We start from the raw sequence: 23,219 nt of genomic DNA, 5'->3' as shown, positions 1-23,219 counted from the left end.
ACAGAGGGAAACACGTGGAGTGCACAGACGGCAATGGCAAGGCCTGGCTGAGGCAATGCGGATTCTCACCCCCTGCCCCCCTGAACCTACCTGAGTGGGTCAAACCAAACCTAGCTGAGCCTTTGCCAAGGAACTCTGCTTTCAGTTCCCATCAAGTAATCTTATTAAGAAAGCGGGCTCTCAGTTTAACAGGTGATAATAGCAATACAAACGACACTGGCTGGTAAGCCCTGTGTTACACACTTCACACGCCTCAACTCCGTTACTCCTCACGACAGCCCTTCATGATCCGTCTGCTCCTCTCCCCATTTTACAGATGAGGAAACTGAGGCTCTGCGAGGCGAGGGCTTGAGCAAATCACAGAGCTGGGCAGAGCTGGGATTCACACCAGGCAGTCTGTCCCCAGAGCTTCTAAGCAATTCTGAAGTAATCTTTGGAGAGGAGAAGCCAGGGTCGCTGGCCAGGGAGAGGCTGGACTGAAGGAAAGCCAGCCCCTTAGAGAAGAGCATTTCAGCGGGAGGCTTTGGCTGCAGCTCCCCACTCCCTCTCTCTTCCTGGAGGAAGGGAGCAAGGGGTGGCCACCCAGTGTTCCCCATGGTGCACAAATAAGCAGACTGGGCCCTGCTAGCGCAGCTGGCTCCAACGGGGGCCGGGGCCTCGAGCAGAGAGGACCAGCCAGCAGCTCCGGGAACACAGGCTCTCTCTTCCCCGTTCCGGACCTGACGGCGGCTTGTGTGGAGGGTGAATTCAGTACAGGCCCGACTGACGCCCATGTAGGTATCACACAGCCCGGCGTGTGCGTGCCACCCCTGCGAGCCTCTCCAAGGGGGTCTGTGTGTGGTGGAGGCGAGGGCCAGCGTGGCGTCCCACCCAAGAACCCATGGAAAAGGGGCTCTGGCTGGAGGGCACACGGGGAGAAGGTGGCTGCTTGCTCAGGGCAGGTCTTCTTCGTGTGGGCAGGATCCCCACGTTGGACTATAAAAGCATGCTGGGGAGAACAGAGAAAACCTCAGGCCACATTCCCCCCAGTCCAGCCTGCAGATACCAGTCTGCTCCGCGCTCGATACTGTCGTGGGCAGCTTGGCCAAGGGACATACATCACGTCCCACGAGAAAGAACAGTGAGTAATGCCTGTAATCTGGAACATGTTCCCACGTTCGCCTAAACTCCCAGACCCTGCTGCACACACTTTGCCCTTCAGCTCGTTGACTCCCACCAAGAACACAACCAACCAACCACATCTGTGACCACCGAAGGAGCTCCTACTGTGTGCCAGGCACCACGCCAGACACTTCCCAGTCTCATCAGCTCTGTTCAGACGCTCACCAACTGCTCACAGTAACCCCATGAGGTCAGCACCATCATTAGTGCCATTCCATTTCACAGATGAGAAAACCGAGGCTCAGAGTGAGGTGAAGCAACTAACCCAAGACTATGCAACAAGCAGGGGACACAGGCAGGGCCAGAACAGGTCTGTCTGTCCGTCTTGGCCCACAGACCATGCTCGCAAGCCTGGGATTGACTCTGTTTACTCCAATAAAGGACCCAAGGATGCCTTTCCTCATGGCGCTCACTCATAAGTGACAGGGTGTGAGGACAGGCTTGAGATTCAAAAACAGGCAAGAGTCCCACTCCGGCGTCCCATGTGCCGGCAGGCATCCAGGCTGGCGTTTGCCCAGGACCCCTGAAAGGAAACCTAGGGGGCTGCCATCACCCACCCTCACGGGTGCTGGCAGAGCTCCCTCCCTCCCTCCCTCGCACATGCCTTACCTTCCTGCCCTGCTGTCCCTCTGCAGCCGGGCCATCCTTGGCCACTGCTTCCTATACTGAGCGCTCCGCCCTGAGCTCACATTGTGCTCTGCCCTCACCCCCGGCATCACTTCCCTGAAGCCCACAGGCCAGGTCAGGCCCCTGCCGTCATGTCTGAGCCTGACCTGGCTTTCGCTCATGGCCTGTTCCATACCCATGACCGTTGACGCGGGTGCCTATGTGGCCACTGCCTGTCCCATGCCCCAGAGGAAGCCCTCACTAAAAGTGGCTAAACCAGTGGGTGAAAAAGAAACCTGCACAGTACTCTCACTTACAAACCCTCCAGGTTAAAATCTGGCCACGGTGTTGCCTGGAGTTGCCTTTTAAGGCAGCGAGGCCTCTTTCCAGAAACTCTGATAGGGGGTCAGCAGCCTGGGGACAGGACCTGGGAGCTGTGGCCAGTCCCGGCTCCTGTGTGGTCTTAACAAGCACCATCTCTCACACACAACAGCCGCTGGCACTGCTCAGTCCACACTCTAACATACTCTCTCCATTCAGCACAGAAGTTGTGTGGAACTAGACGCAGCGGTGAAGTTCACGAGCTGTAAACACAGACCGAGCTCCAGCTGAACAGCTGGGTGACCTCGGGCAGGTGCTTCAGCCTCTCTGAGCCTCGGTTTCCTTGACTGTACAATTGTAATCCCACTTCCCACTCAGAGGCCTGCTATGATCATTAAATACCTAGCACAGGACCCAGCACACGAGGGTTTGGTAAATGCCAGCTAGTGGGGTTCCTGACCTTGATTTCCAGACAAAGAAATAAAGATAGATGATCATTTAGTAACAGAGTATGGTAGACTTGTCCACTATATCCCATATGCTGGCATTTGGCCAGATCACATATTCTTTGGGTCTCATTAAATGGAGAAGCCAAAATTCCCTTTGTGTCACTCGGAATAAAAAAAGACAGAAATTTTCTTTGTTGAGCAGATTCTGGAAACAGGCACACTTTGCTTGAAGCCCAGCCAAAGGGTTTCAATTACTCAAAGGGGGCTGTTTCAAGGCTGTCTCTGCAGAGGGCCACCAGCGGCTTATGAGATTGGGGTCACACAGTCCCTAGCTGGCGACCTCAGGCTCCACTCAGCCTCCTCATGAGGGTGACCAGGCTGCTGCCGCCCGCCTCAAGTATCTCGAGGCTCCCAGCCTAATGCGTGTCAAGCACACACAGAGCAGACAGAAGCTCCATACATGTTAATCTGTCCTCCCTCACCCTTCCTCCCGCCTGCAAGGACCCAGGGGACAGTGGAAGTTTCGACTTCAGTCTGCATGCAAATCGCTTCAGCTGACTAGACAGAAGGCATTGTATAAATCTGAATCCCTACTAAAATGATTATCACTATGTGGAATTCCCATTTGCTCAGCTAAAAACCCACATCCTCTGGAAAACCGTATGTGACTCACGATCCCTCTTCCCTTTAGCTCCTGGTTAGAAAATTCCTTTCCTCTCCAACTCTTTGGGGAAGCAATTTTTCCCCCAAGCACAGAAACTGCTGTCCCCAAAAATCCAGGTCAGGAGTGGGTGCCTTGGGTGGGAGAGGGCACTGGCTTGGAGGAGATTGGTGTTGATTTGGTGGGTGCAGGTCTAGCCCTGTGGCACCCCCAGGCACAAGGAAAAAGGCATGTTACCTTGGCAACAAAGGGGATTTAAAAACAGGAAGCGAGACTGAAAGTGGCCAGAGAAAGACATAAGGCAAAGGCGGGCTGGAGGTGTGGGGGGTGGACAGCAGCTCTTTGGAAAAGGGATCATGAAGGGGTGCAGGGCCTGAGAAATGCAGGGACACCCAGGGCTCACCCCTAGCTCAGGCCCCTCAGAAGGGGGGCAGGAAGAGAAGTGCCCTGAACTAGGAGTTGGGGGACATGGCCTCTGATCATGTCTCCATCTTCTCCTGCCCTGTGTGTGACCTTGACCTAGGGCCTCAGTCTGCCCATCTGCCCAATGGGACTCTCCTAAGAGATACTGAGCACAGGGTTGCCAGATTGAGTGAATAAAAATACAGGATGCCCAGTTAAAATCTGAGTGTCAGATAAACAATCAAACGAATGATATTTTGGTATAAACGTGTTCTAAATATTGTATCTGAAATTCAAATTTCACTGGGCGTCTTATATTTTATCTGGCAGCCCTAACTGCGGAGAGCAAAGGGGAGCATCGGTGGGAAAGAGCTTTGTAAAGAGTCAGGAAGGCCAAGGGCTATGACGGCATAGTCTCCAGAATCTGCGCACATTTGGCCAAGCAATATTCTTGCCCCTCTCAGGATCCAACCTAGTGGGCGCCAACAATGACAAATAGGCACACGTGCCAAGGATGACAGTCAAGATACGTAAACATCCCTTCAGAAACGCTTTGGGGATGGGGATCATATAGACTGAAGAAGGAGCCTTGGGAAGAACAGACAACAACCATCTTTACGTCTTGAACAGCCTCTCCCAGGGGCAGGGAGATGAGCTGGGCTCAAAACACAGGAAAACCCTGCACCATGAGAGCTCTGTGAACGCGGACGGGTTTCACAGGAGGGAGCTTCCAACACCAGGTGTTCGAGTTGGAGTTTAATGACCGTATGACCAAAATGCTCCAGGAGGGAGTCCTGCTGAACCCAGAGAAGGTTGGACCAGTAGACTTCTGAGATCCTCATTAACGCCAGGTTCTCTAACACTCATCGCAGATATTTCTTTTTCCAAAGCATTCAGGTCAGTGCCTTGTGCCAAAGAAGGTGCTCAGTGAAGGACATCAGGGATGACAGATGTATGACTCGTGTGTTGACACTTCCTCACCCCAAGCCAAGGCAGACATCACCAATTTGCAGCACCCTCTCCCACTAATTTCCAGTGTGACTTTGAAATCTTTCTCAATGCAGCACTCCAGATGGCTGCTACCAGGCATAAAATATCTTATGTGTGTGTGTAAAACACTACTACTACTACTACTACTACTGAATCACTACATATTAACAGTCCTTTATTGTCAACAAGTAATAGTAAAAGCATTCATATTATGATTATTATTAAATTTATTATTATTATAACTAGTGCTTCTTGAGTGCTTACTATGTACTAGGCACTATATATGTACTAGTTTCCTTAAATCCTCACAACATTCTCCCAAGTTAGGTACTAATATTATTCCCATTTTAAAGATGAAGAAATTGAGGCGTGGGGACGGGGGGAGGGAGGGGTAAAAAATGTGCTCAGAATTGCAATTAAATGAGTGATAGAGCTAGGATTTGAACCCAGGTGATCTGGGTCTACCTTCTTAACCACTTGACTGGACTGGACCGGGTGTGTCTGTGGTCCTAACAAGAGCAGGAGCGAAGATCCCATCTTACAGAGTGGATCCCTGAGGCTCAGGGAAGTGAGGCCGTAACTGAAGACCACAGAGCCCAGAGGAGGCGAGGCCAGGATTGATCTGACCTCCACCCCGACCCTGCCCTGGTTCTGCTCCCACCCACCTGAGCAGAAGCACATTGCCCATGGGAACCTCTGGGCCCTCTTCCCAGGACTGGTCTCCCCTGAACAATGGGGCCCCCCAACTCTCCAGGGCCTTCTCCAGCCTCCTTCTCGATAGAATCTCTTGGCACAGTTGCTGGAGTAGCCAAAGCTGGCAGCCCGTTTGTGAAACTAGGGAATGGTCTACTTGTGTAAGCCCCTCAGACTCACACCCCATGAGGTATGACCCCAAGGACAGAGGAGAGGGGGCATCAGGCCCTCAGGGAAGCTCCTAGACTCATTTCCCAGGCTTGGGCCTGTCACTGGCTCTTGAGGCCAGGCCCAAGGTCAAGACTAAGCCTCTGAAGGCCCAGCGGGGAGCCATGGTTTTGGCTAATAGCACCACTCCACAAGGCTACCTGGATGGAGTCAGAGGTCCGATTGCCTCTGACCTCCCCGAGTACAGGCCTCTCTAGGTCCCGGGCACACCAGGAGACAGTAACAATAAAGAATATTTAACAATAACAATATTATAATAAATGAATATTTACTGAGTGCTAGACCTTGTGCCAAAGACAGAACAAGCAATGCCTCATTTAATCCTCACAGGCACCCCAAGAGGATTCTACCACCATACCCATTTTACAGATGAGGAACTAAGGCTCAGAGAGGGTAAGTGAATTGGTCCAGGTCACACAGCCAGGATGTGGCAGAACTGTGACTTGAACTCAGGTGGTCTGGCTCCAAAGTCAGTGTTCTGAAAAGGATGGAGAAGACTGTCCAGCATGGCCCAGAGCCTCAGCTCCTCTGCCAGTCACTTCCTTTGTCTGGACCTGAAGCACCTCACCTGTCAAATGGGCACACTACCACCTGCTTAGACCTTGCTGCAGAGCGATGGACAGGGAGCAGGTGTGAAAGTACATGGCAGTCCCATGCTCCAAGCACCCATACTCATTTAACTAATGAAGAAAGGGGCTGGGAGAAGGTAGGTGATCCATCTGAAGCCACACAGCAGGCCTTTTTTCCCTGAGCCCCCTTCCTAGACTTGTCTGTCCCAGCTCCTCTGAGGGGACTTGTGGCTTGTTCCCCACACCCGGCATCCTGGCCCTCCCCGTCCCCAGGCATCTGTGTACTTACAATGAGGCCAGGGACTCCTAGGGGCCCTGGTAAGCCCAGTTCTCCCTGCAAAGAAAGAGAGACGAAGGTGGTTACTTGCCCTGTCTCTCTCCAGGCCACGCCCTACACACCATCCTCCACGTGGGCACCTGGTGGAATCCTTTGGAGCTGACCACTCCTTTTTCCTGACTCTACTGAGCCTGGCCTGGAGTTTGAACAAGACCCTCCCCCCCTCTGCCATCAGCTTTCCACATCTGTAAAAGGGGGAGGTTGGATTTCCAAATCCAGTACCTTCCAACCGTAGGTGTGAGAACGGGCAGAATCCTGATCGTGGCGATAAAGATGTGCAGGCTGCCTGACCCAGATCTCATTTCGCTCTCACTTTACAGACGGCAAAACTGAGGCTCCAAAGGTTAAGCAATTTCCCAAGGTCAAGTTCAAGGAAATACCACAGTGGTGAGGGCACCAAGCCGAGAGCCACCAGGCTGGCCTCCCTCTCTCTCAGCCAGGAGGTGCTGGGGGCCCTCAGAGAACCCCCCACCCACCCCAACCTCTCACCAGAAGGAGGCTGTCCGGTTCCCACCTCCCAGGGCCTCTGAGAGGCTGCACAGCTCTTGCCTGGGAGTCAGGAGATGTGGCCGTGTGTGGCAGTGTGCAAATTTCTGTTTCTCAAATCTCTAAAAATGGACATTCAGGGCTTCCCTGGTGGCGCAGCGGTTGAGAGTCCGCCTGCCGATGCAGGGGACACGGGTTCCGCTGGGCCCGTGAGCCATGGCCGCTGAGCCTGCGCGTCCGGAGCCTGTGCTCCGCAACGGGAGAGGCCACAACAGTGAGAGGCCCGCGTACCGCAAAAAAAAAAAAAAGAAAACGTGGACCTTCAATTGCTTGCACCAGTAAAGACAGGTAGAGGGGTCTGGAGCAAGCTCAAAATGCAAAGGTGTCTCTAGAAATGGTGATTAGTAATAACCAACATCCTCCAGGGCGTTTGTCTTCCTTCATCTGTGCAATCCCAGACGGGAGGTCATTACTACAGCCACGGAGAAGAGGAGGAGGGGAAGCAGCCTTGGCTTTAAAATGAAGGACCCGAGGCTCAGGAAAGGGAAGGGACCTGTTCAAGGTCACTCATCAGGTCCTCTTTCTGCTCCTCTGGGCCATGAGAACAAAGACATCCCTGCCCCTCCCCAAGGGCACTTCCAGGATGACGTCACATGTTATAGTGGTTAATCTAGTAACTGATACACTGAGGGAAAGACTCTGGTTTCTCACCTCGGTACCATTGCCAGTGCTCTTTCCTCCACCTGGAGTGTCCTCCCACCTCTTTCCTCATCCCAATTCCAACGCCATCTTCTCCAGGAGTCTTCCCTGCTTCTCTCTCCCTCCTCCTTAGCACCTGGGGCCTCTTTGATCCCACCCATCTCAACTTCACCTCGTGCAATGGACTAGGGAGATGGCCATGAGCTCCTCCAGGGCAGGAGACGTGCCCCATTATTACCTAATATTTACAACCCCTCCATCCAGTGAACGCTTTTCATAGGCCCAACACCTCCCTGCCCTCTCTCATTTCATTCTCGCAACAGTCCTCTGAGGCCGGCATCGGATCCCCATGATTTACAGATAAGGAAACCGAGATCCAGATGGGTGAACTGATTTGTCCAAGCTTCCACGCCTGGCAAGCGGTGCAGCAGGATTCAAACCCAGGTCCATCTGGCTCCGAGGCCAGGGCTTCATCCCCGCAGGGAGCCCAGATGTCAGCCCCAGCCGGGTGAGGCTCAGGGAGCATTTGTGGAATTGACACGAGCACATAATCAGGTGCTGCGTATGGATCTAGCAGCCATCTCCGCCACTGGCACAGCTGTGCAGGCTGGAAACCCCAGGAGAATTGGGGGGACATGGCAGGTGTTCCAAAGAGCTCTGGACATGGTCTGCACCCCCAGAAAGAGAACAATCTTCCCCCTGCAGGAGCTGGAGCCTGGGACGGGAAGGGAGAGGCGGGCTCAGCTCCCCAGGGCAGGCTGACCTGGTTCCTTCATGGGCCTCGATTATTTACAAACGCTATAAACATGCCTATGCTGGAGATTTCTTTAGAACTAGGTTCTTCCCTCCATACAGGGCCTGCAAACCATCTGCTTCCCCAGACCCCATCCCATAAACATTTCTGGTGCTTTGTAAGATGACAGCAGCTCTGGCTTCCCCAGTGGAGAGTGACCCATGAACCTTCCTGAGTCCTTGAGGATGGGACATAGCCCAGGACTTTGGGACCTGGGGCCCAGTGGGCTGGAAGGCTCTCCTGGTGGCAGGGGGTACACAGGGCATCCATAGCAGAAAGGACCCTGGGGTTCAGAGAAATCATGCAGTTTGTCCAGGAGCACCCAGCTCATGGGTGGCCCGGCTGGCTGACCTAAAAGCTTAGGTTCCTAAAACCTGCTATGTGTTTGCTCCAAATCTCTCTCCCGTACCCAAAGACATGAAATACTTACGGGGTTTCCATCCAGTCCCGGAGGGCCTCTTTCCCCAAAGTCTCCAGGAAACCCCTGAGGGCATGAGAGAGAGCAAACATCTGCAGATTAGCGCTTATACCAGCGGGTGGCTTTGATCCAGACCCCCAGGGGACACAGGACACATCCATGCAGTCTCACCTCACTCCCTGGTTCCAGGATCTGGGCAGGCTGTGGAGTCCCGAGTCACCTCGGGCCCTCAACAAACTTTCCCCGTAAAGAACATCCCAAGGACCAGCTACTGTGGAGGAGCCCATGGCCAGGGAGCCCTCTTCTCATGGCCTCAGAGTCTCAGAAAAGAAAATAGTACCCAGCTCTCTGGCACGGAAATGCCAGCGCCCATGCTGAGACCCCGTCCTGATGGAGTCTGGGGTCAGGAAGCTGGGTCTAGGCCTGGACCAGTCACTGACTTGCTCAGAGTTTTAAGAGGCACTCCTTCCCCTGTGGGCCTCAGTTTCCCCACTGGTCAAAGCAGGAAAGCCCTCTGCAGCATTTCCCAGCTCAGACCTTCTGCCATTTTTGTGACGTGCTCTTCAAAAGCTACCTGTGGACCCACAATTCTCATTTTACAGATAAAGAAGATGAGGCTCTGAAAGGGTACGTGTCAAGGTCATACAGAGTCACACGGATAGGGGACATCAGCACCAAGGCCACAGGTGAGGTTTGGCAGCCGAGAGAAGCCCGGAGGCCTGGCCTGGGCAGATCTGGCCCTCTCGCCCCCTCCGTGACCCCACTCCACGCTCTCTGGGGACACAGGCAGCTGGAAAAACATCAGCTGTGGGGAAGCTTCTGGTGGCCAAGGAGGGGGAACAACTCCATTCGACTTCAAAAGGAAAAGCAAGTCCTCAAGCTTGGAATTCAGGGAAATCTGTTCTCCCCTCCTTGAATTCAAATCACTGTTTTTCCAGGGAAATTTAATGAAAAACAAAGCACATGTTTTTCTGACCAAGTGGATGCCTGAGCTGTTCAAACAGTAAAGATTCTTCATGGAGCATAATTTGTTTCTGGTTTCTAACGCTACCGCTACTGGGGGAATCCAGTAAGTAGATTAAACTAAAAAGACCAAAGCTGAAAACAAAACCCAAACCAATTACAAAGTCTACATTGGCTGAGCAAAGAGACCTTGAACTGTGTGTGCATCTAGGCCTTTGTCTTGCCCTGGCCAGAATACTATTCCCCTCAAATCCCACCACTGCCAGGAAGCCCTCATGGACCGGAAGGGCAGGCATTGATATGGACCGCATAGGAGGCGCGGCTTCATTCAGACACCCAAAGGAGGAAACGAGGACATATTAAAGAGATTTGGGCCAAGCCAGTGACTTTGTATGCAAAACTTTACTTGCCTTTGACATTCACCCTTGAGGGAAAGGTTATTTATTGGTCCCATTTAACAGATGGGGAAATTGAGGCTCACAGAGAGAAATGTCACTTGACCAAGGACAAAAAGCAAGTCTGTGGCAGAGCTGAGCATGGGCAAATCCTGGCATGCAGAAGCTGCTCCAGTGTGTGCCTGACTGGTTTGAGAGAGTGGCAGAGGTAGGGGTGTGTGTGTGTGTGCGCGTGTGCGAGATCAAGTTTTTGTGGGGCTACATCTGACCGTATCTAAGATGCCTCTTCCCACATCCTTGGAGTCCCCCTGGCAAATTCCAATCCAGCCCCTCTCAGGCATACTGTAAGGTAGAGAGCCCTCTCACCTCCTGTGGCGGGAGACATCAGCTGGGTGAGCAGTGGGCAGGGAAGGCTTCTGAAGGCATTGAGCTACTGCCTCTGCCTTTGGGGATGTGGCAAGAGAGGACAATCCCTCAGGTGACAAGGGGGATGCTGTCTAGCCGGGCACCTGGCTGACTCGACGTGGCCTACAAGGAGCAGAATTTGGGGAGTCCATGCTCTGCTCTCCAGGTTTAATGTCTGGAGACTCGCCCGGGCTCGCCTCCAGGTTGACTGTGTGACTGCGGGCAGACCCTCACTTGAGCCTCTGTCCTGCTCAGGCTGGGGGGATGTGATCTCTAAGAATCCTTCAGCTTGGGCCAATCCCTGGACAAGGCCTGGGAGGAAGGAGCCTGCTCCCTGAGGTGCAGGAATGCCCGCCCCCCGGCCCCATTGCCACCAGGAAGAGAGAGATCCTGACAGCATTCCCCAGGCACCAACCCTGGCTGCGATGCCCAATATAATCATACCTAGCAGCCACCAGGCAGGTTCAAACCCACAGGTCTGCAGTCAGGGCCACTCCAGGTTGGCTCAAGGACTCCTCTCAGACTCAGTTGCTGGCCCAGCTTCCCCTGTGAGGCTTTAGAACCAGTGCAACCCAGTGACAATCCTGGCTCTACCACCCACAGGCCTCTCCAAGCCTCGGTTTTCTGTGCCGTACAACTGGGGTACTGAGACAATGAACCAAGATGCTGGATGCCGGGCAAATCCCTGGCAGCACACGGAGGCAGCAGCAAGGTGAGGGCACATCGCTGAGGCACAAGCAAGGGAGAGACCATCAGAATGGTCAAAACCCCCAAGAGAGGCACTTATGTGGACAAAGTGCAGCCTGAGTATAGCCAGTGGGTGACGACGGGGTGGGGCTGGGGGGTGACAGCAATGACAGAAACTGCAAACTCTAACAGCCCAATGAGAGAGGGCTTATTATTGGTCCCATCTTAGAGATGAGGAAACTGAGGTCCAGAGACGTTAGGGAACTTGTCTGAAGTCACACAGCTATGGAATAGCAGGACTGGGATCTGAACCTAGGCAGTCTGACTCCAGAGCCCAATCTCTTAGCTACGAATGGACCACGAATGCACAGAACAGACTAGAGCAAGCTTGTGGTCTCTCGAGGGAACGGCGTTACTGAGGCTCAGGGCTGGTTCTGCTTGTACGTGCTCGGTGGCCTCATCCCCGTCTCCACCTTGTCTCCCTTCCTTCGGAGAAGCCAAGCAGATGACCTCTAGGGTAATTAAGAACACAATAGTTGGAAAAAAGGGCTTTAGAAGAGCTGGAACAGAACTATGATTGGAATAATCATAGATGGTCTAGGATGGAAAGACCCTAGGTGTTCCTGACGTTCAGCACCTCCTTCTGGAGGCGCAGGACCTGCCCAAGGCCCCATCAAGCTGCTGGCTTGCTGCATCCTTCCACCCCTGAGCAACACATCCCAGTTCCGACACTTGCCCTCGGCCCTGACGCTTGCTCCTCCGGATCCCAGAGAGGCAGCTGCCGAGATGAACACGCACCACCACTTCCACCCGGCCTGCTTCTCTCTGTCTGGCCGTGCCCGCCTGTGCATGGCGTGTACTCCCGGCCCGGCCGGCAGCAGGACCTTCCTGTGCAGGCCTGAGCTCCTGGCTGCAGCAGGCTGGCCCGAGGCCCAAGGAATGGGCTCGGCGTCCTGCCGGGCCCCAGCCACGTGGTTTCTCCACTTTGCCAGGTCGGGCCCCCCTGGGGAACTGAATGCCTCGTACTTTGAGCAGAACAAGGCCCAGGAGGAGACAGAACCAGGATCCAGGGCGAGACTCCACACTCTCTCTTGGCTACAGCAATTCAGAGGAACAGACGAGGAAAAAAGGAATGGTCCTCATAACCACATCTGCAGCAGGATGCCGGAGGCTGAGTGGGCCTCTGAGAGCCCTCTCGTCTAACCCCTGCCTGCAGCCAATGTCTACCCGACGGTCTGCTCCAGAAGGTGGGATGTAGGGGCAGGGATGCATGCAGCCTCCAGGATCAGAAGTCCCACTACATCTTGAAGACTCAGCCCCCCGGCCTGCAAGATGGTCAGCCCTGTCCCACCCACCTGACAACTCACCTGCCCAGCTCCCCCTGGGCTGAGGAAGAGGTGAGGTGTTTGTAATCCAGCCTCTGGTAAACTCTAATGCGTCATCACACGCTAGCTCGGTACCAACAGGGGGAATCCGTAATAACCTCCAGGAAGAGTCTGCAGGAGGACCTTGGAGTCCTCTTTACAGGGTTTACCTTCTCCAAAGTCAGGAAGTTCCTGCACAGGTTTGACCTGCATCCTTCCTACTGCACTTGACAACAGCCTGTGTTCTCTTCTAGAGGATGCGTGCTCTCTGAGTGTGCCAACAGGGAAAGACCCCTTGAGACCCAACACCCTCTTCTCATGAGGCTGAGCATCTTCTCACCCTGCCTTCTGATATTCACCTGGGAATCCACCCACAAACAGTCACCTCGGCGGGCAAGGAGGACGGAGGCAGGGAGAGCAGGATTCCAGGGTTGCCAGCAGACCTGGGGCAGCTCCGGCTCAAGTCTGGGACCCTGGGGATCACAGCCCTAGCTCACAGCATCACCAGCAAGAAGAACCTCCATCTGCTTTGTCCTCAGTTTCCCCATTTGAAAACCACTTTGCTCCCTGTTCCCCACAGGCTGAGAAGCGGAAAAAGCCTGATGTCAAAATTGAACCATGTGAGAAGCCCTGTCCCAACCCGGATGGGCACGTGGCCTTGGACAAGTCCCAGTTACCCCGAAGCCACACACCAAGGGAGCTGGAGCCAAGGCTGGACCTTTCCAGCTCTAAGCTTTAGGGTCTGCCCGCCTGAAGCACTACACAAGACCAGCCTTGGCAGGCCTGGCCAGAGGCCATGAGAGAAGCTGTGAGCAGGGGCTGGTCTTGCCAGGCATTCCAGCGGGCTTGATAGTGAAGCCACAGGGTGCCGGACGAGAGGATTTGCTGTGGCGTCTTCCTAGGCCCCACGAGAGACCCTTGGCTGAAAGACATGGCTCGGTCCCCAGCTGTGCGTATCACTGCACTGTACCCCAGACAAGCCGGGATAGCCCGGGAGAAACCCCTTCAACTCCAGCCAACTTTGTAACATCTTATATCTGGTCCCCTCCTCAGGAAACCACAACACATTTCACTTTCCAGCGGGTGATGTGAGATGAGAGCTGCGGTCTAAGTTTTCCTTCAGAGGCTGAAGATGTGAGCACAGAGAGGAGACGGGTGACGTGGAGAGCACCCTGCGCGAACAAGCAAGGGTCCTCGGTTCAAGTCCTGATTCTGCCACCCATTTGCTGTGTGACCTTGGGCAAGTTACTGGCCTCTCCAAGATACGTCTGCTTATCTGTCTGATGAGGAAGTGGGGCCACATCATCACTAACGTTCCTGTGGCTCTGATGTGCTCTGACCTCTGCTGTCTTTCTCAGCTCCCATCAGCAAAAGACTCCCACACACCTTCCTTCCCAGCCTGACACTGAGCAGGCCGTGTGCATGGGCCCAAGGTTTTGCTTGCTGGAGAGAAATGGACTACAGCAAAATCATCGCCAGCCCTGCCAGAAATGAGGCCAGCTGTGATCTAGCATGAGGGAATTCAACTCATTCTCCTGACATTTCCTCTTGTTAATAAGTGCCTAGAAATCGCCTGGCCCAAAGCTCTGACAACAGGAAAACCCATTCACAAGGAGCCCCCAAGCCCATCAGGCAGATCAAGGGCTCAGGAGCACATAACAGGGGGATGACCCTAAAGTCTGCTCAAGCAGCGTGTGGGCCAAGGGCACAGCAGACTAGGCGGCCAGGCAAAGGCACAGACAGAGCCCTAGGGACTCAGTGATACGAAGTATATTCCATACAAATTAAATCATATCCGACGCAGACCTTGCCCATTTGCTGGCCATGTCGGCTGGACCAGAGTCAAGGAGACTTTCACAGCCCTCAGGGGTATTGCGTGGCCATGGGGCTGTTTGGCAGAATGGGGTCGGTTTCTCGCACTCACGCCTGACACCCCATTGCCAGGGAACACCCATCATGGAGGGCAGGGTGGAATCTTAGGAAGTTAAAGGCACAAGGCACGGAGCAAAGAAGCAGAAATGAGCTGTAAGTTAGGGGGGTTTAAGTCTGGCAAGTCCTCAGAGGGTCTCTGGGCAAATGGCTTTGAAGCCTCGGTTTCCTCATGTGAAAAATAGGTATAATCAATCTTACCTCAAAGAATCAATGGGAGAACCACATGTGGTTCAAATACCATGCAGGTAAAAGGGCCTCAGTAAGTGTTGCCTTTTTTTTTTTTTTTTTCCTGGTCTGTTTTGGCTATAGTGCTGTCCCTAGTGCCACACCCTGGGACAAGAGGTAAAAGCTCGGGCTGCTACATTTTAACCCAGCTCTGACTCTCAGAAGCACAAGGCCTTGGCCAAGTCATTCATCCTCTGACCCTCAATCTCCTCATCTGTAATGTGGCAATGCCAGGCCCTCTGTGGGGCTCCCAGAATGGAGTCTGAGCAAATCCCCCATGGGTAGCATTGGAGGCAGGCCTGGGTGATGGGACAGGGCCCCACTGAGATATTCTAAGTAAGTCAACTGCTCCCACTCTGCAACTTAAACTTTGGAAAAACAGATCCAGAGAGGTAAAGCCACTGGCTCAAAGTCATACAGACCAGAGAGATCCTCGCCCACCCAAACAACTACAAATAGAAACAGTGAATGCCACTGTTATATTGAGTTCTTACTATTTGACAAGCACAATGACCCCACGAGCTAGAAGCTATTATCCTCATTTTTCATATGGGAAAACTGCAGTTCAGAGCCAGTAATGCTCCTACCCCAGGGCCTTTGCACCCACTGTTCCCTCAACCTGGAATGCTCTTCCCCAGAGAGACACATGGCTCCCATTCTCACCTTTTTCAGGTTTCTCAAGAAGAGAGGAGGACTTCCTGGGCCAACTTATCCAACATCCCATACCCCAAGTACTCACGGTCCCCCTACCCTACTCCATCTTAACACTCAGCACCACCTGACGTTCAACCACTCACCCTCCATTCCCCCATTCAGTCACTGTCTGTCTGTCTGTCTGCCCCTGAGAATGGGAATTTCGTCTTGTTCACTGCTCAGCACCAAGCACAGTGCCTGGTCCATAGCACACACTCAACTTCAATGAATGAGTGAATGAGTTTCCTTGCCAAAGGTCTCCTGGCTTGAGGAAGAGATCCAGAGGCCAAGCCAGCCCTCACAATTTGCTGTGTGACCTTGGGCAAGTCCTTGCCTTGAAGCCAGAAGCATCAGGTGCTGCTCCTTGTCTACATCTAAGTGTCAGATATCAGCCCTCAGGCACAGGGGGGCTGTCAGCCACGGACTGTCCTAGGTACCCCCTCTGTCAGCTCCTTGAGGTCAGGACCTGGATCTTGCTTTTCTCTGAATCCCCCACTTGGCCCCCAGAGGACCCAGATCCCTAGACTACAACAGGTAAGGTGTCCATGAACACGCATGCCAACCCTAGAATCACAGACAACCCCCTCTGGGCCACCCTGGGTGCTCCTGGCTCCCTCCCAGCTGCCTCTCACCGTCTAACCTCCTCCCCCACCATCCCTTCTCCATCAACCACAAGCAAAGGGACGCCCAGACCGGAGCTGAGGATGGTTCCAAGCCTAGGAGTTGACCTGCAGGGCGGCAGCAGAGAGCCTTAAGCCACCAGCATGGGCCGGGCCAGAAAGAAAGATGCCTCAGTTACAGTCCTGGGTCTCCTTCAGCCTGACCTGGTGGATCAGGGTTCCTGCTCAGCCCCTTTTGTGGTCATGCCTCCTGTGGGTCTACCCAACACCCCACTGCTCTCTGACCTTGTGTGTACACGAGTAAAACAGGTGACACCAGGACAACACGGAGCCTGACACAGGAGCGCAGATACCCAGTCTAGAGCAGGCCCCCCAGCAAGGACACTCATGACCCAGACAACCCCCGCCCCCAGACACAGAACTACATTGCAGGGCAATTGCTGGATGCACAGAGAGGCTGCATCCCAGAGGGGCCCAGCATCCATGGGAGCCCTCAGCCCCAGTCAGTGTTCTGGCAGCAGGACACGAGGCCCAGACAGCCCCCCACGCACACCCACACACTCAAAGCAGAGCAAGGGTAGAGCAGAGAGAAGCGAAGAATGCCCAGGCCGTGGGTGGACGGGGCCGCGTAGCCAGTGGGAGGTCAGGTTCACCCATAGAATCTGCGTAATAGACACGGAAAATCTTTACCGGCCTACCCATCTTGCCCCTCTTGCCAGGAACGCCGGGCAGACCCTGTAGGGGGAAACAGGGAAGAAGTCAAGACAGGATTCCAGCAGGAGACAAGCAGTGTTGCCCCAAACCAGCCCCTCTTTCACCCACAAGAGGACGTCACAGAGGGCCTGGCGTCTGGTCCACAAACACAGCAGGCTCCAGTTATCTGCATACCAGATGGGCGGTCCTCAGAGGCTATAGAGTCGGGGCCCGCATGGACGTGAGCTGGGGAGATTCCTAAGGAAAGCACCCAGTGCCCTGGTATTCAGCAGACACTCGATAAATGCTCCTTCTGTTTCCCTAAGATCCTCTTTACCCAGCTTGTTGATGAGATTACTATTGAGTTCCCAAATACGGGCTCAGGCGGGGAGGGAACAGAGAGGAAGGTCCGGAGGCCTGTGGGAGCAAAGGGAGCCACAGACACACATAAACAGATGAGCGTGGTGTGTTCCGGAAAGCTCCACAAAACTGGTGCCTGGCGGGATCTGGCCCACGGGCCGTAGCTTGTAGGCACTTGATCAGAAATAGGAAATGAGCCCGTTTCTCACTTTCTGAAAGCCCTTCAGAAGCTCCCCATGGTTACAGAACAGAGTCCCTCTCCTGACCTTGGCCCCTGAGTGCCGTATAACTGCTCCCAGGTGCCCCCCGCAGCCTGTCTCCCCCCATTCCTGCCTCACACTCAGCGCTTTGACCGTGCTGTTAAACTCGCCAAGTCAGCGTATGTCCTGGACTTTGCACATGCTGTTCCCTGTGTCAGGAAGGCGTTTGCCTTGACTTGTCCCTTTATCCAACTCCGGGGCACCTCCTCCAGGAGGCATTCCGTGACTTTTCCAGACTGGCACCTGGCAGACGGGGTGGCCGGGTGGGAGGTAAACAAAGAAAGCATACTCACTCGCTCTCCGTCGGACCCTGGCAGGCCGAAGAGCCCTGGGAGTCCAATGTAGCCCTAGGAAAGAGCAGACGGGAGGTCAGAGGGGCCGAGTGGTAGGGTATGGCGGGCCTGGCCCGGCCCAGCCCCCCTCGCTGCCCTCCGGCGCCCGGCTCCTCTTCCTCGCTGGAGGCATTGGCGGCTCTGGCAGCTCCTCGATGACATAGGCCTTGAGGCAAGTGTATATGCCCATGGACTGCATGGTGCTGGCTTCCACGATGTAGTCCAAAGGCACATACCCTCACGCCAGGGAAGGGCGCGGGCGCTCGCAGGGGGAGGCCCGCCCCGCGCCGGGGGCTCTGGGACCTGCGGGAAGGAAGCTCTCTGCCGGGTTAGATGCTAGGGTGGTACCAAGCCCTGCCCACCCCCAGGGACGCTGGCGGGCGCTCTCGGCTTCTGCAGTGCCTCCTTCTAGGCCTCGAAGGCCCCCCATGGACGTGGGGCTCGAATCCACCCTTGGGCCCCTGAGTGCGTCCGGCGGTGACAGCAGCTGCCACCCAGGCGTGCTGGCGTCCTGCAAGCACGTGTGCCACTGTATTCAACCCTCCCGAGGACCCTGCTGACTGCCCACCCTCCCCCTCACTAAGCAAGGGAAACTCCGGCTCTGGAGAGAAAGCAGCACAACTAGTGAGGGGTGGAGTCCAGCTTTTCCGCCTCCAGCCTTTATCCACGCGGTGCCCTCCGCCAGGCAGGCCCTTCTCACCCCCACGACTGCACAGCAAACGCTTTCAAGCCCAGCTCTGAGGCTCTCTCCTCTGGCCAGCATCCCTGACGCCCCAAACCAGAAGTCACCTCCTCCCTCCACCCCAGCGCCATATTTGCACCGCAGTTAACAGATTTACCACTTCCTGTTCTGTATCTTCATTCGTGGTGTCCACATTTCATGGCCTCATTAGCCTGGGAGCTTCTCAAGAGCAGGGGCCTAGCCCAGGGTGCCTATCCCTAACCGTACTCTCTAGATGTTTGTGAAATGACTTACTCAGAACTATAACAAAAGCTAACATTGACTGAGCACAAACTATGTGCCAGGCCCACTTCTCAGTGCTCTGCAAGCATTAGTGCATTTACTGCGCCCTCATCACACCCTCGGGAGGTAGGAATTATTAGTCAGCCTCCTGTAGAGGTGAGACCATTTAGGCCCAGAGAGGTGAAGTGATGTGCCCAGGGTCACACAGCTGGAATGTAGCAGAATGTGGTATTTGAATCCAAGTGATCTGACTCCCAGTCCGGCTCCTAACCACTTTGCTACATTATCTCCCACAAACAAGCAACCATCGCAGGCTCACAACCATTTCTCCTTCTCTAGAAGTTCAAGAGGTCATAGGGCCTCCTTCTCAGCATCACCTTAGCAAGTGACATTTACCGATCCTTCCAAGGAGGGTTTAGAACCCAGATTTGCAGGTGATAGACTTGGAGAGGTCCAGTGATGTGCCCAAGCTCCCATGACAGGTTAATGGCAGAGCAGGTCTCAAAGGCAGTCACCCTGCCCCCAAGTCTGCGCTCTGCCTACTTCATAAACATGAGGCTGGTGGTGGCAGAGTTGGGAGGGCAGTCTGAGTGGCCCCGGCTCACCCAGGCTGCTCAGGGCCCTGCGACCCTGGAGACGGGTGTGCTGGGGCCAGACCAGCAATCTCCCCACATGCGGCCTCAGGTTGCCACAGCATGGCAAACTGCAAGCAGCCCCAGATGTCATTAGCCTGTCTCGCTCCTCCTGTCCTCCTGGCAGATCAGAGACTTGGGGCTGAACTGGGAAGACCTTCTCCCTGGGCTCAGGAGGCCCCTCTGGGGCCATAGCTTGTGGGAACAGCTGGATAATGGAAAGGAGGGAGGCCCAGCATCCTAGGACAGGAGCCTCCTCGGGCGCTGCCTTTCACCACCCCTACCCCACCCCATCACCATCATCATCATCATCAATCATGCCCTGGGGAACTTTCCCACCTCCCAGTCGGTCTCCTAACAGCCGCCCATCAGTTCCAGGGATTCGGGCGGAGACTGCAGCCATAAATAGCTTTGGCTCGGGCGCGCGCGGAGGACGCGTCACACTTGACCTGGCCTGACGCAGGACTGTGTGACCCACTTGCTGAGCGTTCTTTGAGAGGCAGAGAGCCCAGCCCTCAAAATACCTGGGTCCTCATCCCATCCCCACCTTAGGCGTGCTGTGGGAACTGGGGCCGTCGGATCCCCACCATGAACCCAGTTTCCTTGTATAGAGAAGAGAGAATTCCAGCAGATCATTTCTTAGTCTTCCAAACTCCATTTACCCCCATTCATTTCGCCCAAACCTTCTCCGCTGCCCCACGGCCCACCCAGGAGGCCCCATCTGGTGGCCCCTCCTCACCACTATTTGCTTCCAAATTCCTGGTATCCCCATAACCATGCCAGAGGTAGGAATGGCCATCACTCCCATTGAAAAGATGGGCAGACTGAGGCTGCTAGCTACTCAGGGTTTGTTCCAGGGGCCTTGATGGAGGGGGAGAGCAGATGTTCCTTCAGTCTCCAGGCCCAGGCAATGTTCACCCATCGGGCAGCACTGCCCTCCAAAAAGGGTGGTCCACCCCGTCCTCAGGTGAGAGCAGGAGAGAGGCCTCTGAGGATTCCAGGGACGGACAAACTGGCCCAGACTTTAGTTCCCTAGCGCTTGGGATGTGCGGGGGGACACGGCAAGCAAATGCCTGATTATAGCAGCTAGACCATGGCTGAGCCCCCAGCAGACCTTTGCTGCCCAGTTACTTAGCCATGGGGACTAAGCTGGCTTAAGGGTTCCCTACCGCATGGCCATCCTGCTGCCCCTCTGCGGTCCAGGGAGTGCTCAGGTGGGAGGCCTCGACCCCAACCCCCCCAGCAGACCCTGGGTGGAGGCTTTGCAACCCTGATCTCCCACCAGGCCCACTGGAGGGACAGCTAATGCCCACCCGGGCTCCAGCCGGGTGGCACTTGCCAAGTCCCACTTACCCGGCTGCCTTTGGGGCCAGGGTTTCCTACAGGTCCAGGTAACCCCTGAAACACAAAAGACAGAGGGGCAAGGACATATGGAGACGTTCTACCTGCTGCCAACAACCCAGGGCAAGTCCTGTCTCCTTTGGCCCTCAGCTGCCCCTTCTGTAGAATGGGAGTGGGGTTACATTCGTGGTCTTCCAACTGAGCTCCCAGCTACCCCAGGGTCCCAGGGAGGTGGCTCAGGGGGAGCCTCTGGAACCCCACCCCCAGAGCCCCAGAACTCCTCTTTCTTCTGTTTCTTCCTGGCATCCTTGCCCTGCTGCCTTCAGAGAAGGTTCCTCGGTACAGCCCCCTTGAACAGCCCTTTCTTCAGGGCCCACCCAGCAGGTGTAGCTGCTTGGTCCCCAGCCTGCCACCTCCCTCTGCCTGGGGGTACCCGTGGCCAGCTCCACACCACCACGGCCACAGAGCTTCCAGAAGCCATATACTGCACCTGCCTGCCAGGGTAACCTTTGGCCCCTGGGCTGCCCTCGGGTCCCGGCTGCCCCTGCAAAGGAACAAGAGAAACGTAAGGAAAGGAGAGACCCTGCCCAGCTCCAGATCTGGGGGGTGGTGGGGGACCAGGGCTTACAATGGACAAAGAGAAGGGCAGGAATGTGAGATGAAATGGGAGGAAGGGGAGGCCATCGGCCTGCTGGGCCCCCAAGCCCACCCCTCTGAGAAACCGGTCAGACCAGCTTGGAGGGACAAAACCTCCTGTGCTCGAAGCCCAGGAATAAGGCCCAGAGGAGGCCTGGCTGGTTCCCCCATGCTGGCAGTGGCTGCTGCTTGACTTGGGCCGGGGCAGCCAAAATTCCTGCAAACCCCGTGGCGGCGTGTATAATATCCCCTAACAGCGCCCGGAACAGGCCAGCTATTCATGGCTCTAACTGGAGTCAAGTGGCTCATGCCAACACCGGGCCGGCATGGACTCCAGCCCTCTCAGGCGGCAGATGTGGCTGGCTGAGAGATGGGGTAGAGTGGGGGCCCCAGCAGGATGGGAGGCAGAACCTCCTGGCTCTGGAGCTCACTCATGGAGCTGGGCCCAGGGAGGAGGCCAGGGACAGGCAGGGGCTGGAGTGAGGGAGGGCAAGCAGGGCGGGGCAGAGGCTGCAGCCCTCACCTGTTCTCCGGGGTGCCCCGCCGGTCCAGGATAGCCCTTGTGTCCCTGTTGGGGGGGGAAGAGACTGAATCAGGCTGGGAAGACACATCTGGGCCCATGGATCGCAGAGACCCAGCCTCCCCGCCTGCCTTTTCAGCACTGCATGCACCGTGGCGGGGACGTGTTCAATAACACGTCCCAGAATGGATATATGCACATCGGGGTTCCTGTGGTTCCCTCTCCGCCACCAATGGTTCTTAGACCAGAAGACGTTGGGGGTTGATCACTCCTTGGGCAGGGTTTGGGAGCTAAATTAGGGTACGGCCACTGCGAGAGGATGATGCTGTATCACAACCATTCTTTCCAAATCCAGAGCGAAGGTGGGAACGTCTGAAGCAGGGGTGGAGGGATGTCTTAGTGCATGGGTAGACTGATTAGGACCTTAAGGTCTGGGTTATGCTCAACCACCACGCGATGCTGGGACCTTCTGTCGGGACCTTCTCATTAACCCCCTAACGGAAAAGATCTCGCACACATTGACCAAATGTATGAACCAAAACAGCTGCCTTCCTTCTTCCCACTGGTCCCAGCAAGTATTCCAGGAGCAAAGAGGCCACTCGATGGTTGAGAAAGACTCTGGCAACATTCCAGTACCGACCGTGACCCTCTGTCACCCTGGTTCAATTCCCATGGTCCCCAAAGCCAGGTCTCCAGATCAAGAGAATCAGAACGAGAGTGTGCCTTCAGGTAGTGCTGGGGATGACCACCTGGGCCATTTCATAGGAGTTAGGAGCTCTCTGAAGGGAAACCTTGGACTTCAAGCTTCCATCTGCTTAGGGCTCTTATGAAATAAGATGGAGCAGGGGCTTCCATTTCAGACAGGGTGGAGGAGACGTGGTGATCTCCGTTAGACCCCCTCTCAAGGGGAGCCCTACACTTGACCTGGACACTGTCTCTGACTTACTGTGCAACTCTGGATGGGTTACTGTCCTTCTCTGGACCTCAGATGAGGGAGTTAGAACTCCGAGTCCCCTTCAGCTCTGGTGTTCTGGAACTCAAGAGTTCTAGGGCTCCCCCGGGAGTTGATAAATGAGACTCTAGACTACACACACACACACACACACACACACGCACACGCACACGCACACACACACACGATGCCTGTGGACCCCCTCTACGCACTGCTGTTTACATGGGATTACACCAGGGACTTCCTGGTGGTTAAGTGGTTAAGAATCTGCCTGCCAATACAGGGGACTCGGGTTCGATCCCTGGTCTGGGAAGATCCCACATGCCGCAGAGCAGCTAAGCCCATGAGCCACAACTACTGAGCCTGCACGCCGCAACTACTGAAGCCTGCGTGCCGAGAGCCGGCGCTCCGCAACGAGAGAAGCCACCACGA

General features: G+C 55.1%; 1 protein-coding gene across 1 annotated transcript in view; it reads right to left on the bottom strand.

Moving 5' to 3' along the window:
• Positions 1-23,219, bottom strand: part of COL27A1 (collagen type XXVII alpha 1 chain) — a 141,148-nt gene that overhangs the window by 74,119 nt on the left and 43,810 nt on the right. Inside the window, exons 8-14 of the mRNA XM_065878811.1 lie at positions 21,839-21,883; positions 21,170-21,223; positions 20,692-20,736; positions 17,704-17,757; positions 16,788-16,832; positions 8,826-8,879; positions 6,370-6,414 (exon numbers count right to left, since the gene is read on the bottom strand). Coding sequence (XP_065734883.1) covers positions 6,370-6,414; positions 8,826-8,879; positions 16,788-16,832; positions 17,704-17,757; positions 20,692-20,736; positions 21,170-21,223; positions 21,839-21,883 — 342 coding nt within the window. The remainder of the gene's footprint in view (positions 1-6,369; positions 6,415-8,825; positions 8,880-16,787; positions 16,833-17,703; positions 17,758-20,691; positions 20,737-21,169; positions 21,224-21,838; positions 21,884-23,219) is intronic.

This window comes from Phocoena phocoena, chromosome 6, assembly GCF_963924675.1.
Source record: "Phocoena phocoena chromosome 6, mPhoPho1.1, whole genome shotgun sequence".
Taxonomy (NCBI): Eukaryota; Metazoa; Chordata; class Mammalia; order Artiodactyla; family Phocoenidae; genus Phocoena; species Phocoena phocoena.
The sequence above is the reverse complement of the archived record's forward strand: the minus strand, read 5'-3'. Positions and strand labels throughout refer to the sequence as shown.